The sequence below is a fragment of the Leuciscus leuciscus genome, assembly GCF_965113295.1.
Source record: "Leuciscus leuciscus genome assembly, chromosome: 7".
NCBI lineage: Eukaryota > Metazoa > Chordata > Actinopteri > Cypriniformes > Leuciscidae > Leuciscus > Leuciscus leuciscus.
In genome coordinates, this window is record NC_138731.1 from 41,951,261 (window position 1) to 41,968,760 (window position 17,500).

The following is a 17,500-nucleotide window of genomic DNA, read 5'->3' on the forward strand; positions in this document are numbered from 1 at the left end:
TGTGAATCAGGAAGGTGTCTTTTGGATATTGTTCAGCTCTTACAACACAAACCCACCTTTTCCCTCAAAGGGCCAATACTGGAAGCAGCCCGTCACAATGCCCAAGTAGGACGCAAGGAAACCCCCGCTCATTTGTCCCAGATTTACTCGGCAAACATGCACGCTTTTGAAACATTCTCCCAACAATCTCAGACTACAGTTAGCCTGATCCTTCGGATAATGAAATTCCACAAAGCATTGCATCTGTCGCTCCTCGCATGGCAGCTGCAGTAATGCAGAATGCCAGGAATTCGAGTAGTCTGAGTGTCGGTTCCCCCTGAACTACTTCTACATGCTGTTGTTTCCCAGTATAGTATAATGTATTAGTGATTTCAGGTGACCCCAGATAGCCGCACTCTCCCTAAGCGCTTTAATAACGCAAGTGGTCTTTGCTGAGTAAGTATTGTAAACATTAATTAGGCTACTGTAGCTGGCTCGCAGCCGCCCACAGGACCACACAGCATTTAATCAAGTTGTTGGAAATGGGCGGCGGACACTTAATGCCTGCTTAGCTGATAATATTAACAAAAGACTCATTGCCTCTGTGTTTTAGTTCTGAATGGTAGGAAGTCATAAACCTATGAATGTAAAATAGTTTTTGTGTGTGTCTCTCTCTCTCTCTCTCTCTCTCTCTCTCTCTCTCTCTCTCTCTCTCTTTCTTTCTTTCTTTCTCTCTCTCTCTCTCTCTCTCTCTTTCTTTCTTTCTTTCTTTCTTTCTCTCTCTCTCTCTCTCACACACACACACACACACACACACACACACACACACACACACACACACACACACACACACCCTCTCTCTCTCTCACCTTGATGAGTTTAGAGTGATTAAAGGACTAAAGGTGATGTAATTAATGCTTATTTCAGGTTTGAATGGGTGTTAATGACATTTCTGGTTAAGTGAATTAGGGGTTAGGTTATTTAATTTTTTCATTTATGAATTAGGATTTATTTAATCAAAATTGAGATTTAAAATGAAATTTATTCCTGTGATGCAAAGCTGAATTTTCAGCAGCCATTGCTCCAGTCTTCAGTGTCACATGATCCTTCAGAAATCACAAACTTTATTTATTTTTAATAGTGTATTACATATTATTTATATTACAATTTAATCAGACTTTTAATGGTGTTCAGTGGTTTTTATATAGTTAAATTTAAACCAATGACACTGTTAAAACCTATCTCATACTCACAACTTTCTGTATTTATGAAACTGTCTTTAAAGGGCACCTATTATGCAAAATTCACTTTTACATGGTGTTTGAACATAAATGTGTGTTGGCAGTGTGTGTACACAACCACCCTACAACGGTAAAAATCAACCCGCTCCGTTTTATGTTCCCTATGAATCATAAACAGTGTCTCAAAATGAGTCGTTCGCTTTTCCTACACAAGCCCCGCCCCCGACTGGTGCCGAAATCTGCCCTATTAGCAAAGTCTGTACACAATCTGCCATGTTTATCTCCTCAATAACAGCTACATGATAAACAATCAGAATGTTCTGTTGTATCAATGAACACAGAAGGTGTTTTTCAGTTCCACTGCGCTACTCTTCCATTGCTTTTCTACGTAAACGCGCTAGACGGATGTGTTTGACCGTTGCGCCGGCGTCTCGCATCTTTAACAGCGTCTCGTTTTAAAAACGCATCGCTCAAATTAAATTTTTAAGAAATGCATCTCGACATCTTGCGTTTTCCACATGCCCACGCCTCGCGTTTTTAGCTTGTGTGTGAATATCACACCGAATAGATGAAATTACTGTGACAATACACAACGGTAAACCGGCACTTGATGTATGTGAGCAGCGCTACGGCTCTAATGACCTGTTTAAAATTGTATTATTAATAATGAGAAATATGGCATTTAAAATCATATTTTGAATTTATCAGATTTCAAAGTAATGCCAAGACGTATATAATAAACATTTTTAACTGCTGAGTTGGTGTTGGTGAGACTGGGATGTATTTGGTCTTATATTTGTCAAGGCATTTGCGCTTTAGCCTAAAATCAGCTTATTTGCAACAAAAATTCTAAGTTTATCCATTGATCCTAATGGTAATCTCAAATCATATTTTGTAAACAGGCTTTTTTCAGCATCACAGTATTTTTTGGGGGGGATATTTTTAGCTCAGTTTTAATGAAGTGCGAAAATGAAACGGCTCTTTTCTAGAATTCCTGACGAACATAGACATGTAGTTGCTAAATGTTTGTTGGTAAAAAACGTATTTTCATCGATATATTGTGAATATCATCCATAGCTTTTAAAAGCATCCAAGGATGAAAGTTAGTAGATGTCCAGAGTAGGCAGAACTGGAATCTAGACGAGAAAAAGCTCAAATATAAGAGAGTTTTTTCTAATTTACATACTTCAGTTTGGGGGGAAATGTATTCACATGTTGAGCCAGATCAGTGGGGGGGGGGGAGATGGGGTCTGTTCTGGTATTTCAAATATTCCAGTAATGAGCCTTACGACCTTAGTTTACTGATGTCTGATGATCCGAGATAGGCTAAAAATGTTGTGTGTGTTGAGTCGTCACTGTGATAATGCAGATTACCCAGCGTTAGGATCTGTATGGTGAACGCATGACGGCCTGTGCCTTGCCTCGCTCTTGTTTCGAGGACTCACATGCACATGTTGTTCAGATATTTCCCCCCCACAACAGGTGTTTTGAATATATCAGAGTTGAGGTGCGATCTGAAGTGCCCTTATGTGACCAAATGTCTCTTGAGTTTATGCATCGAGACATTGCGGGTTTGGCTTATTAATGAATTAAATGATGTGTGCAAACATTCACTGAGACATTAGTCATGTTTCTTCACTCTGCTGGTCATTAAGTCAGTTTTTAATGACATCATGCTGTTAACCCGACTTAATTGATTACAGTTGCTTTCTCAGTCAGTTTATAAGATGGTGTTTGCACTAAAAATTGTCATGGTTTCCACAAAAATATTAAACGGCTCAACTATTTCAACAGTGATAATAATAAATGTTTCTTCAGCAAATCATCAGCATGTTCGAATGATTTCTGGAGGATCATGTGACACTGAAGACATTGAATCACAGGAATAAATTAGATTTAGCCTAAAAAATATGCAAATATAAAACGGTTGATAGATGATAATAATATTTCACACTGTTACTGTTTTTACTGTATAAAAAAAAACATTAAGAAATCTTACCGACCCCAAACTTTTGTAGTCTATGTTGAATTCTACATGACAAAAAAAACCTACTTAAAATCCAATTTGCCTTTTGAAAATCAGCTTGTAACTGGATTTAAAAGCATACAGCATACAAATGTGGTTTGCATCAAGTTTGTAAACACATTTTTTACTAACTTGACAAATCTTGATTTCATGTGATGTTTTTCAGTTCAAGTTACAAAAAAGCAGATTTTTAAGATCGTTACTCCAAAAGATCAGTTTTTTTGCCTCCATTGTGAGCAAAGCATGCATGCGTTTGTGTGAGAGCTGTAGTTTATTGAAGATATGTGGTTGTGTTTAATGATAGCTATCTGTGCTGATGATGAATGAGTTTAGATCTCAGGCGATGTGTCACAGGAAAAGGCCTCCCTTCAGTCAAGCTCCGACACGCCGGTGTGTCATTCACTGTTCGGAGATGGTTGTCAAATAGTCTCCAGATCCACTCACTGTGATCAGCCTCTCATAGTCATATACAGGCCCAGACGTCCATCATTTGCTTATACTTTCAGATTCACAGCTGTGCTTAAAGGGATACTTCACTGATTAGCATTAAGCTGTGTATCAGTAAACCCGGTAGTATTTTCGAATGACCTCCTTCATGTCCCCCTGAGACGAGAGATTTCTGTATTGTGTGTCTGGAAAAAAAACTCAGATGACGCAAAAATCGTCATTTATCGTCATCAGAGGCTTTTTTGTCCAGAGGCGAGAGACTCCAGCCAGTAGGAGGAGCTCGTCCCGCATGTCTTCAACCCGCCCATAGGGGGATCTCACGATAAAACGCCGTCTTTTCAGTTTCGAGTCGACTAGTAGCCTAGCTGTATCATTTCTCCCGATACTGCCCTCTGTAACCGGGAGGCGTGGCTTGGGAGTGGCCTCGTAGGGTAGCGAAGCAAGTGCATTCTGGGAGTTGTTGTCTTTCATCCACGTGAGCCAAAAATACATTTTCTGGCTTTTCTCAGTCTAGAAGGCACCAACTTCACATAATTTCACATTTCTACTACATAAATGACCCAATTTAAATACACATTCATCTTTCCAGCGGTGAAAAGTCCATTCCACAGATTCCCCCCCAAAAAACAGCATCAAAAGTAGTCAGTCAACATGTCAGCTTTTGTCTTTGCAGCCCGGTCACATGTTTACATGCAAGCCTCTCATGTCAACAAAACAAGTCACACAATGCATGCATGCTGTCAGATGTTTCCATGAAGCTCTTTGTCATTTATATTCAGCTGACAGCAAAACCGCTGCCACGTGTGTCCCTTTCATCTCACTAATGTACAGTTTAAGTTCCTTTGACTAGAATAAATGCATCACAAATCTGGAATATTCCGATTTGGGAACTTATTTAGAAAGGTAAGAAGAGAGAACTGGTTCTCAACAGGTTTTGGTTCAGGACTCAGACTTTACACATAACATAAAGGGTACAAAAGTAATAGTAAATGTTACCATAAACTTAGTATTTAATTCTCAAAAAAATATATTTCAGAAGTGTTATGCTCTCTGCAACTCATAATTCATAGTATGTGTGTATATATTTCAAAAGTTTGGGGTCAGTAATATTTTTTTATGTTTTTAAAAGAAGTATCTTCTGCTCACCAAGGCTGCAGTTATTTGATTAAAAATACAAACAAAAACAGTAATATTGTGAAATATTATTCCAATTTAAAACAGCTGTTTTCTATGTGAATATACAGTAAAGTGTAATTTATTCCTGTGATCAAAGCTGATTTTTCAGCATCATTACTCCAGTCTTCAGTGTCACATGATCCTTCAGAAATCATTCTAATATGATTTTGATGCTCAAGAAACATTTATGATTATTATCAATGTGTAAAACAGTTATTTACATTTTTATTTCATGATGCTATGATGAATAGAAAGTTCAAAAGAACAGCATTTATCTGAAATCTAAAGCTTTTGTAACATTAAACACTACCGTTCAAAAGTTTGGGGTCAGTAAGAATTTTATTTTTATTTTTGGGGGAAATAAATAAAATAAATCAATACTTTTATTCATCAAGGATGAGTTAAACTGATCAAAAGCTACAGTAAAGACATTTATAATGTTAGAAAATATTCTATTTTAAATAAATGCTGTTCTTTTGAACTTTCTATTCATCAAAGAATTTTGAAAAAAAATTGTACACAACAGTTTTCAACATTGATAATAATAATGAAGGTTTCTTGAGCATCAAATCATCATATTAGAATGATTTCTGAAGGATCATGTGACACTGAAGACTGGAGTAATGATGCTGAAAATTCAGCTTTGATCATAGGAATAAATTACAGTTGAAAATATATTAAAATAGAAAACATTTTAAATTGTCATAATATTTCACAATATTACTCTTTTTTTATTTTATTTTTTTATTTTTTTATCAAATAAATGCAGCCTTGGTGAGCAGAAGAGACTTCTTTTAAAAACATTAAAAAAATCTTACTGACCCCAAACTTACGTGAGTATACACTATGCAGATAAAGTTTGATATACTTAAGTTGCAGCCAACTTTTTATATATAAAGCTGTGCAATAAATAATATAGTTTATATTTTGCAATCATGCTGTCGAGATTTGCTATATAGTATTGGTTTACATGAGTGTATTGTATGTACAGCTAAATTTGGATGTACCATATTCAACTTATATATCACTCACTGGGCGATAATGTTTGTTAACTATAAACTAGGCTATTACCTGAGAGACTATGCATTGCAGTATTCAGGAATTACAGAGAGGTTTGATAAAGCTGTTATGGTTAAAGAGGTGGACAGTTGTGAAACCTTGAAATATCAGCATTGTGTCTCAGTCGATGAGTTGGTCGACTGATTTGAGCCTTCAAGGCCCATGGCTCTATTTACTGTTTGAAATAGTTTGAAATTATCCCATTAAAAGCCATATTATATTCATAATATTCCTCTCAATCCACTGCATAAAAGTCCTTTCAGGTCGAAACAGATACAAATGGAAAGAAGAGAGAGTTAAAACTACCATTTTGGATTATTTGTTTTTGTCTTAATGCATTCTGGTATTGCCTTTTCTATGAACGATGCGTGCAATGCTGTGTTTTGTTATTTTGGTGTTTTCATAACAGATTAAATTCAATGAATCTTGAATTCTGATTGGACGAGCCACGGCACCTTTGAAGAAAAATGCCATTTGTGCAAATAAATCTTCAGATGTATGTTGTTGAGCACTTTGGTAGACACTAATGGGACGTTTGCTATTTGAAACGTCTGTTTTAAATGTGTCTGCTTACCGTGTCAGAAACCCTTGTGTTTACTTTGGCCTGCCCTACCAACTCAAACATAAACACGCTATGCTAATGCACACATTTTCAGGGGCTTTCCCAACTTCCTGCGCGCTCTGTTCCTTAGGCCTGTACTATTCCTGACTCTCCACAGGGAATCTTGTAAATCAAATAAAAAATCAGGTAGTTCATATAAAATATTGTCTGCTGTTGAGAGACATTTGGGAACAGCAGGTGGTGATTTATTGTGTTTCTGATGTCCACCATTATTGTTTCTGCAGAACAGAACGTTCATTCATTCTCTCATCTCTCAGGAGTCATCATATTTGGATTAATTTAACATGCAAACAAAACCATTCTGCTTCATATGGTGTAATACAGCCTGAGGTGTTCAATGCCCTATAACCTAAAATTGTCCACATTGAGCAATAAAGTTTTTGGACAGTGTTGTAAAGTGCTTGGCCTAATGAGATTTAAAGGGGTCATAATGTTCCTTGAACTGTTGAGGTAAGAGACGAGTATGTCCTCCAAGTCCAAAAAAGAGTATTAATTCAATTTAAGCTGTGAAAAAAATTATTGAAACGTCACACATGACCACACTTACACGTCATTGACCTTTTTTGGTGTGTCCAGTCATGGTGAGGTAATGCGGGAGGAAGAAGGATAGATAACAATAGAGGAAATAATTAAGCAAAAAATGAGGAAAAGTTTGCCAAACCTTGTACTATTTCTAGCTCTGCGTTATAAATCAGCCTGTGCTTTACAGTGGCATGTCTCAGTGTGCATTATTATGATATATGTAGGCTTTGCAAACATGCACTGTCAGAAAAAGTATGGGTGCAATAGCATATCCTTAAAATGACAACTTTGTGCCTTATTTTCCCCTAAAAGGTTCATAGTAGAACCTACTCCAAAGTACTAATATGTACACTTAGGTACTACTATGAACCTTTTAGGGGTAAATAAGGCACAAAGTTAGCCTGGGAAAACCCAGACAACTTCCGGCAAATTTAGATTTGCTCTGCAAGTAGTCTGGCAAAGAGCTCGTTCAAGCCCATTTCTAATCCGTCGAAATCGCGGCACCAATCAGAAACGTTGGGGCGGGCTTTACACGATGACGATCGCTCTGATTGGTTTTAGGTCGATCCAATTGCGCCCAGAGGCATTTGAGCGACGTCCGTTGGTGAAGCGCAGCAACTTTTAATGTATTATATTCAAATTGCAAACACATGAGGACAGTCTCCATGAAAGACCCACTGGCAGATGAACGTGCTACTACATTTCTCTCCGAAACGGTAGGAAATTAAATTAGATTTAATAGAGGATTTTAACTGTGACGAGATGATTGACAGGGCAGTTTACGTGACAGGACGCACGCGACAGATCCGTCCGATAAAGATGACGAAGTAGTGTGTCCCAAAGCTTGCCTACTTTTTTGCTACACATTCAAAAGTAAATACCTTTTCTTCACAAAAAGAGTACATACTTTTATGGCGTAGTGTAACTTAGGGACGCAGCATATGGCTTTACACGATGACGATCGCTCTGATTGGTTTTAGGTCTATCCAATTGCGTCCAGAGACATTTGAGCGACGTCCGTTGGTGACGCCCCTTTGGAAATGAGTTATTAATGAAGCTTTGCCAGACCATAACTCAGTTACTACTGAGAATGGTCTGGTTTTAACCAGGCTAGCACAAAGTCGTCATTTTAAAGGTATTGCCCTTGTGACAAGCTTTTGTACCCCTCCTAATGATAACATTTTTGCACATCTTTCTGACAGTGTTCTGTTTTTGAATGAGGATGGGGTTTAAAACTATTTTGGATGTGACATGCAGGCCTTGTTTGAGGACTTATTTCACATGCAAAGATGGTATTTACGTAGAAGTCTAAAGTCACAGCAGCCAAAAGCAATTGCATGCATGCAAATGGAAACGAGCTGCACAATTTTTATGTTATTGTGTTGCAAAATGTGTAATGTAGCATGCGTTAGTGTTTTCACACTCTTGATTTTACAGTCATGAATCTCTAAATATAGTGTGTTTAACAGGATAGTGTTTTTGCTACATTAACCGAGCATTAGTGTCTGGCGACTAGTGTTTTGCTTCAGCTATGAAAGAGACATCCACTCTTGCATTGCGTGTTTGTGTATTTTGGAGCGATGAAGGGAAGGGGGTGTGTTTGTTTGGGTTGATTCCAAATATCAAGTTTCTCAGAAATTGCTTTCTGCACCTATAACTCATAAATTCAACGAAACATTCGTATGACACTTTGATGTTTTTAACCCGTTTTTCTCTTTGTTTAACAGGAGATCATTGAAAAGCAAAGCACCTCCTCCTCCTCCTGTCCAGAAAAGCCTGGATGCTCCATCACTGAGCCACAAGCTCCCAGCATACCCTCACCCTGCCATGGACCAGAAGGAAAACCTGCTGGAGAAGGATTTAACGCTCGCCGTGGTCCTACCTGGAGGGGTGGAGAAGACCGTCGTGGTCCATGGCAGGTGAGGGGTTTTGTTCGTTGTGTTTTAGGTACAGCTGGATTTGTAAAACTGCTGGAAGCTGGTCTGGAGTTCACTTGGTAAAGATGTTACATTTTAAGCAGGGAAGATGAAGGAAGAGAAGAGACGAGGAACAGTCTTAATCAAATAAACAAGCATCGGAATCGAGCAACTTAACTAGACGCAGGTGAACTCAGTGGGTCGCTATTGAAATCAAAAGAAACTAAAGGATACAGGCCATAAACACAGGAAACTTGAACAATGATATGACATGAATAGAAAAGCTTCAAGATAAGAGTCTCTGAACAGAGATAAACACCACTAGCTGACAGAGAAGTGGAAAGTCATTTCATCAAAAGTGATTTAACAATATAGTCGGAGTTCCCGTTGGACCGTTAAAAGTCTCACATTTTACAAAAATATCTTAGATTCATAATACTTGAACCGCTCAGTGTTATTTTAGTATTATTTATATACCATCATAGTATTTATTAATATTTTGGATTAGCTTTTAGTTTTAGTTTTTTAGTTTTAGCTCATTTTAATTTTAGTTGAAGCTTTAGTAATTTTTTTTATATGCTTTTATTATTATTATTATTATTATTATTATTATATTTTTTTTAATAAATTTCTATTTAGCTCTAATTTGTTTTTGTATCAGTTTTAGTACTTCAATTTTTTCAGTGAGTTGCCAAGGCGAAATTTAAGATTTTAGATTTTTTTTTTTACTCCAATTTTTACTTTATGAAGTTATGAACAATGCCCATTTATCGCTCCACTGTGCTTTTAATATGTTTGTTTTTGTGTCCCATTTTCAAATCGTTTTTTAAAGCATAAATAACTAAATTAAATTAAGTTTAAGCTTAAAACATGAACAAAATTTGCTAGTTGGATAAGAAAAGCTAACTTTATTCAACATATATTCCTTAAAAACACACTTCAGCTTTACATAATGTCACATCATTGTGCTCTGCAAACAACATTGAAAAAGATTGTGTTGTCTTTGGTTAACACTGGAGTTTCCCTCCATCCAGAAGTAATAATTCGCCAAATATTTAGGAAAATTACATTGTAAACAAAATTACAATATGCAGATGTGCTTGAGGAGCTTGTTTGCAAACCTTTAGACACAAGACTGGACATTTGTTGCTTTTGCAAAACTCTTTATTAGGCCACGATGCCAAACACGTTGGCTATGTTAATGTTGTGTAACCCGTTAACAAATGGGTAGTAGCGCCCCTGGCACTGCTCAGATACTGTATCATCTCTCATGATCTTGCAAATCTAGTCCTTTACTTATTCAAATACCACTGTTCAGCGAGTTTATGATGATGTAATCATGTTGCCTACAAACTATTTTGAACATGGCGCATGTTTGGCAGGATGGAATAAACATGAGCATGAGCACATGAAACATTGGTTTACTTGCAGCTGTGTCTGTTTCTGTAGCCCTGAACCGTTATGGATTATTATAGTAACTTAATACAAAAATTCTCAAAAGCTGAGCCGATTTTACGGAACTTTACTTTTATTAATGATTATGCTTCACTTCTGCATGGAAGGTGTTAATCTCTGAGCCGTGCTGTATGTGAGATCATGAAGATTCTCAGATGATTGCTGTTATGAAACTAATCAGATGATTGCCGCAGTGAGTCAGCTGGGTGGGGCACAGTGTGTTTCTCAGAGCTCCTGCAACTAATCTGGGTTGGTTTGGGGACAACATGACGTTAGAGTAATACTGCATCTCGTTATGCTGTTTGTGATTATCATTAAACACTTGATCGATTTCAGCAGTTGGATCGTTTGCTGTGCTCTTTGGGCCGTGTTTAGGGTCAGGGTGTTTTCTGTCCTCGACGCTTCATCTCAACTGTTAAAGGTGTGCCGGTGGGATTTACTTAAACTTGGCTAAATTGATATAGATATTAATAGCATTACTTGGATTTTAATAGCATTACTTGAATATGAATAGCATTACTTGGATATTAATAGATACACAACTCTCTGTCTGTCTGTCTGTCTGTCTGTCTATCTATCTATCTATCTATCTGTCTGTTCATCTATCTATCTGTTCATCTATCTATCTATCTATCTTTCTGTTCATCTATCTATCTATCTATCTATCTATCTATCTATCTATCTATCTATCTATCTATCTATCTATCTATCTATCTGTCTGTTCATCTATATCTATCTATCTATCTATCTATCTATCTATCTATCTATCTATCTATCTATCTATCTATCTATCTATCTATCTATCTATCTATCATCTATCTATCTATCTATCTATCATCTATCTATCTATCTATCTATCTATCTATCTATCTATCTATCTATCTATCTATCTATCTATCTATCTATCTATCAATCTATCTATCTATCTGTCTGTCTGATCATCTATCTATCTGTCTGTTCATCTATCTATCTATCTATCTATCTATCTATCTATCTATCTATCTATCTATCTATCTATCTATCTATCTATCTATCTATCTATCTATCTATCTATCTATCTATCTATCTATCTATCTATCTATCTATCTATCTATCTATCTGTCTGTTCATCTATCTATCTGTCTGTTCATCTATCTATCTATCTATCTATCTGTCTGTTCATCTATCTATCTATCTATCTATCTATCTATCTATCTATCTATCTATCTATCTATCTATCTATCTATCTATCTATCTATCTATCTATCTATCTATCTATCTATCTATCTTTCTGTTCATCTATCTATCTATCTATCTATCTATCTATCTATCTATCTATCTATCTATCTATCTATCTATCTATCTATCTATCTATCTATCTATCTATCTATCTATCTATCTGTCTGTTCATCTATCTATCTATCTGTCTGTTCATCTATCTATCTATCTATCTATCTATCTATCTATCTATCTTTCTGTTCATCTATCTATCTATCTATCTGTCTGTTCATCTATCTATCTATCTATCTATCTATCTATCTATCTATCTATCTATCTATCTATCTATCTATCTGTCTGTCTGTTCATCTATCTATCTGTCTATTCATCTATCTATCTATCTGTCTGTTCATCTATCTATCTATCTGTCCGTCCGTCCGTCCGTCCATCCATATATTTTTTTTCACAAATTAGACTGCACTATTTGTGCTTTTACATTGTGTTGCTAAAGTATTATTTCTATTTCCCGGCACAAACCTGATCTCAGATTTCAGACAATCAGTCATCACATTTAATCATTGTTTCAATCTGTTCTTTGATCCCGCTCACCTGTATGAAACCTAATTTTCCCTAAGTTCAACTTTTTGCCTGCTTAATGCTAAAACTGAAACCAAATTCAACATAAAGGCATTAATAATCAAATTCTTCACCTGCTTTTCTAAATGTGTGCCACCCAGACTTGCTGGCCTGCTTCTTAGCGGGATTAAATTATTGGCTCTGTGTTTCCAAAGGTTTCTCAGATCCTAGAATTCCAAAAGCAGCTGGAAAGCTTTTTGTGTCATAAGCTGTCTCGAAAGGATTTTCCACACTTTCAGTATGCAATGTGTCAAGCATATAGGTCATAGTTTTCACTGAAGCCTTACAGGAGTCAATGGAAAAGAAACCACATTTGAAAAGATCCTCCCTGTTTGGAAATGCAGTGTTAAAGGAATAATGAAAAATGAAAATTCTGTCTTTAATTACATATTATTATTTACAACAAACCTGTGTGTTCCATGGAATAGCAATATATATATATTTATAGGGAAGAAAGGCTTGCACAATTTCTTCTGAATTTCTCTGTGTTCACATGAATATATTGTTATTGTCACGTACACTTGAAAAACAATCAGTTGAACTTCCTTGATATGGATTGCCCTGCAGCAAAATAGCATTAATGCAAATCCTTGATACTTCACAGATAGCAAAGCTTGTGTCAGAGTCACATGTTTCCTGGGGCTTTGGCTTTCATTCAACAACAAAATATAATGGAAAAAGTATCTTTCATAACTTTTTGAAACCGTAAAACACAGATGCTTGTGTCCTAAAGGAAAAGAATAGCATTTTTGTCCCCATGTATTCAACTTCAGATCATTCCAACCCAATTTTATGTCTTCTTTTAAACACAAAATGAGATGTTATCAGAATGATTGATAGCAATTGAAGTCTGCTCTGCTTTTGCATGTTTTTTTTCAGCAAACCCATGATGGACCTGCTGGTCATGCTTTGTGCAAAGTACCACCTGAACCCTTCTGGCCACACCATAGAGCTCGTCACCACCAACAGGAACAATGTGAAGTTCAAACCCAACGCCCTTATCGGAGCCATAGAGGCTGAGAAGATCCTGCTAAAACCGAAAGGCATGGAAGAAAAAAGCAAAAGGACAGGATCACTTATGCCTGAGGTTTATACACCACTGTACCTTAAACATGAATTAAACACAAAGAAATCAAAATTGATTGTGAAACGACTTCAGCTCCATAAGCAGCTCTATAAAAGATAATAGTGTCAGTATTCAGCTCAACACTCTTAGTGTTGATCTAATTCAGTTCAATAACAGTGGCAATGTTGCAAAATTAATAATTTATGATATTATTATTTATTTTTAAATAAATGCAGTATATGAAACAGTATGCACTATTGCAAACAGTGGCTTAGCACTCGACCGTTCTCTACGACACTAATAGTAGTATGCTAGCGTGCTATTCTGAATTCAACCAATAAATGTTTTAATCAGTATTCATCTTGTATATAACAAAAGCTATTTTGGAGTTTTATTTAATGCTTATTTAAAAATGCCTTTACTTTTCACTGATTCTGATTCGTGCGCTTACTATAACCACACGTAACAACGTCACATTTGCAAAAACTTGCATATGCCCGCCTCCAAAGCAAGACTTCGACATATAGTTATACATCCTCACACCATAGACCCGCCCACTGGCATTCAGTCACTTAACGGCTGACATTTGCCTACACTGGATGTGAGCGTCGCGTCAGAAGCAATTAGAAGCCATTATAATCACTGATGCTGTCTACACTGATACAGTATACAGATGTGTGTTCAGTTTCTGACACTCCACGCACTTGAGACTGTCGACAACAGGACAAATGGAAGAGGGAAAGAACATTTTGTGCGTCAAGTTTAAACAGATTGTTTGCGCCTCTGTACAGAAGGATCCCAGCATCGTAAATAAGTAGATGGTTTATTTTAAATGCATCCCGGATCGCGTAGAAGAACTATATGAATGAATGAATGATGCATTTATATAGCGCTTTCATATGTACATCATTCAACATTTTTAGGCTGCTTCCCTCAGGAAGAAGGTACAATGAGGACCTCACGCCATCTCAACAGTTTTTTTCCAAGAGCCATTTCCCTCCTGAATAGCTGATCCAGTGCGCTGATTCTGATTCTAACTAATGTACACCCAAAGCACTTTACAAACATATCAGGGAATCTCTCCTCAACACCACCAATGTGCAGCATTGCATCGGCAGCCACAGTGCAACAGCGCCAGTGCGCTCACCACACACCAGCTATAGGTGGAGAGGAATATGTTTGTACCGATATGTTTGTACAGAACATTTTGTTCTGCAATTGAGGCACAGTGTAATGGAAACTTTAACTTTTGTTAAAATATGAAGCAGCCGACTGTATTGAATCTGACAGCAGCTGCATCACAACCATGAGTAAATTATGGTTTTATTTGGATAATGTTTTCAAAACACTTGCTCACATGCAATATCAAGGGGGGGTGTTGATACTGTATCCTATGCAATGACGTTAGCCAATCATAACAGTGGCTGTGTACTGACAAGCCTTAAAGGAGCCGCCGCTTACAAACAGATTATGTCAGACAGAGGGTCAGAATGAAGGTTTAAAATAGTCTCCCCGCATATATATTTGTTTTGTTTTCTTGGTGCAAAAAGATTAATTAACATTATAAGTGAACCTCAAGGAGCATATTAAAATAAAATAAAAAATCCATGTCATGACCCCTTTAACAATGCTATCTAAATAAATGCTTGACTGATATATTACTTCTGTTTTATTTGTCACACTGTAAATGAAAGGTTCATTTGTGCGCTCTTGTATTCTTCACGTTACAGAAAATATATGCATAGAATTAGCATATTGTGCACAGCACTATATACTTTAGCAACAGTAAAAATCAACCAGAAACATGTATTTAGAAAGTAAATAAGATCCATTTTGATGTTGACTAAGCAGAAAAGTAAATCTTTAAACAGCGTTTAGTCATTTTCATGTTGACATTTGTTCATTTAGTCACGAATAAAGGAATATTTGTTTTATCTAGATGATTGAAAGAAGCAGAGCATGGCTGTACAGCATACTAACAATCCACTTCATAACGGATGACAAACAATATCACATTACAGCAAAACATAAAAGCATGTGGCTTTTTATAAAAATGGTTTATAGCAACAAATCTAAACCAGGGGACCAGAAAACTTCCAACAGGACCACATGATGATTTGAGTATTTAAATAAAATAAAATAAATGAATATATCTATTTTAAAATGCTAAAAAATAAAAACATCAATCTTTTAATACCAAGCTACCAATATATGGCAATCCCCCCCACCACACACACACACACACACACACACACACACACACACACACACACACACACACACACACACACACACACACACACACACACACACACACTTGCAGTACTTATTTTTCTTCTCTCTTCTCTTTCAGGCAACCGTACGATTAGTGATAAACTACAAGAAAACCCAGAAAACCATTCTCAGGGTGAGTCCCCGGGTTCCTCTACGAGAACTGCTTCCGGCTATCTGTGAGAAATGTGAATTTGACCCGCAGACCACAGTTTTACTACGAAACGTCCACTCGGAAGACACTCTGGACCTGAGAAGCTCCCTCAATGACTTCGGTCTGAGGGAAGTGTATGCAAGAGACACCAGAGGTCAGACCCCAGTGTGTGTGTTTATGCTAAGTACATTTAAAATGGCTCAGTCATGCAGGACTGGTTTTCATAAGGTGACATTGAGATTTTCATTATACTGTGCTCTTGGGTTTGCTTCTTTTCCCGCAGTTATTAGCCCTGCAAGTCCTATAAGTCTGCCTCCATCTCCTACTCACTCAGGTTAGTGACGTTAACATTACGTTTTCCATTTTAAAAGAATAGTTCATCCGAAATTAAAGTTATTATTGACTCACCCTCACTTTATTCTAATTTCTAAAATGATATAAAGTTGAAATATTGTTTATTTTTGCATGAACTATTCCTTTAAGTAAGAAATTAATAATGTCTAACTACTAAATGCATTAAATCACAGAAATATTTCATCATGGGAGAGAGAAAATCAAGAGGGAGAAAGAAAATAAGCGGACATTCAGTTTATTTCGGAAAGGAAGTAAGAAGCAATCTGAACAGGTGAGTTATGAAATCCTATATGTATTTAACAAGGAACGATAACATGCTTTGAGATTAATATTTTTTTGGTGACGTTAAGATAAGGTCAAAGGCATGTGTGTTTTACATTTCTTTTGTAAACATTCCCTGAGCACCAGTGGTCATATTTGTTTTATGCAAATTGTTAAAGACTTTACTTACTTGTGATTGGCTCACGGGTGGGACTGGTTGGGAGTGTGCTGACTTACGATTGGCTGTCTCTCGTTAAAGTCTATGACCGTGAGTGCACCGGCATCTCCAGTGCACAGGAAACAGAGGCCGGTCAGCATGAGTTCCTTCAGCACGCATTCACCGATCACATACGATTCCAATACCATGCCCTCCGACATGCCAAAGAAAAGACGAGCCCCGTTGCCACCTTGCATGATGTCGCAGAGCATGCCTAGTGACCTCAGTCATAACCACGGGGCTGTGCATCCCGATGGTAACCAGGTATGTAGCGCTGTTCTGGGATTCAGTTAATATTTACTAGGAACACTTGGCTTGAACATGCAGTGGAGTCCAAAAGTCTGAGATCAGATTGAAAGATTTTCATGTAAACAAAGTTTTTGAGGAAGAATTCTGCATTATTCTTAGATAACTAATCAAATGCAAGTAATTGAGTGACATTGGTTTTGTGGCTCTTTGTACAGACGGTCTTATGTTTTTCTTCCATTGATGCTCACAGATGCTCTGTGGATCTTCATAAATCATGCTTGAGAAACATGACCATCAGGTTTTGTTCATGTAGCTCCAGTGCTACTATCATTAATGCAAAAAAGACACACAATCCAGACACTAACACATTCTCAAATTCAGACACAAATGTGTTTTTCTGATATGACTTGTAATGTGTACATTTTTGTACATTTATTTTAAATAAAAAAAAGTATTTGTACCCCAAAAAAAAAAGTTATTGGACACTTAAGCTTGTACATGAGCCTTCATAATTGTGGAAGTCTTTTAAAGAAAAATACTTGACAAACTATATTTTGTTTGTTTGTTTGATTTTATAAAGTTTTGCTATAATTTTATTTTGGTTTCTATAAAACAAACTATAGAAAATAAAATATATGCACCGACATTCAGA

At 36.7% G+C, this 17,500-nt stretch overlaps 2 protein-coding genes across 6 annotated transcripts in view; both read left to right on the forward strand.

The window, feature by feature from the left end:
• csrnp3 (cysteine-serine-rich nuclear protein 3) overlaps window positions 1-17,500 on the forward strand; it is a 264,623-nt gene that overhangs the window by 212,867 nt on the left and 34,256 nt on the right. The window lies entirely within an intron of this gene.
• cobll1b (cordon-bleu WH2 repeat protein-like 1b) overlaps window positions 1-17,500 on the forward strand; it is a 56,514-nt gene that overhangs the window by 21,641 nt on the left and 17,373 nt on the right. For all 5 annotated transcript variants that reach the window (XM_082174632.1, XM_082174629.1, XM_082174630.1 and 2 more), the window contains 6 exons: window positions 8,800-8,991; window positions 13,156-13,363; window positions 15,696-15,921; window positions 16,051-16,101; window positions 16,295-16,392; window positions 16,642-16,863. In XM_082174632.1, coding sequence (XP_082030758.1) covers window positions 8,800-8,991; window positions 13,156-13,363; window positions 15,696-15,921; window positions 16,051-16,101; window positions 16,295-16,392; window positions 16,642-16,863 — 997 coding nt within the window. The remainder of the gene's footprint in view (window positions 1-8,799; window positions 8,992-13,155; window positions 13,364-15,695; window positions 15,922-16,050; window positions 16,102-16,294; window positions 16,393-16,641; window positions 16,864-17,500) is intronic.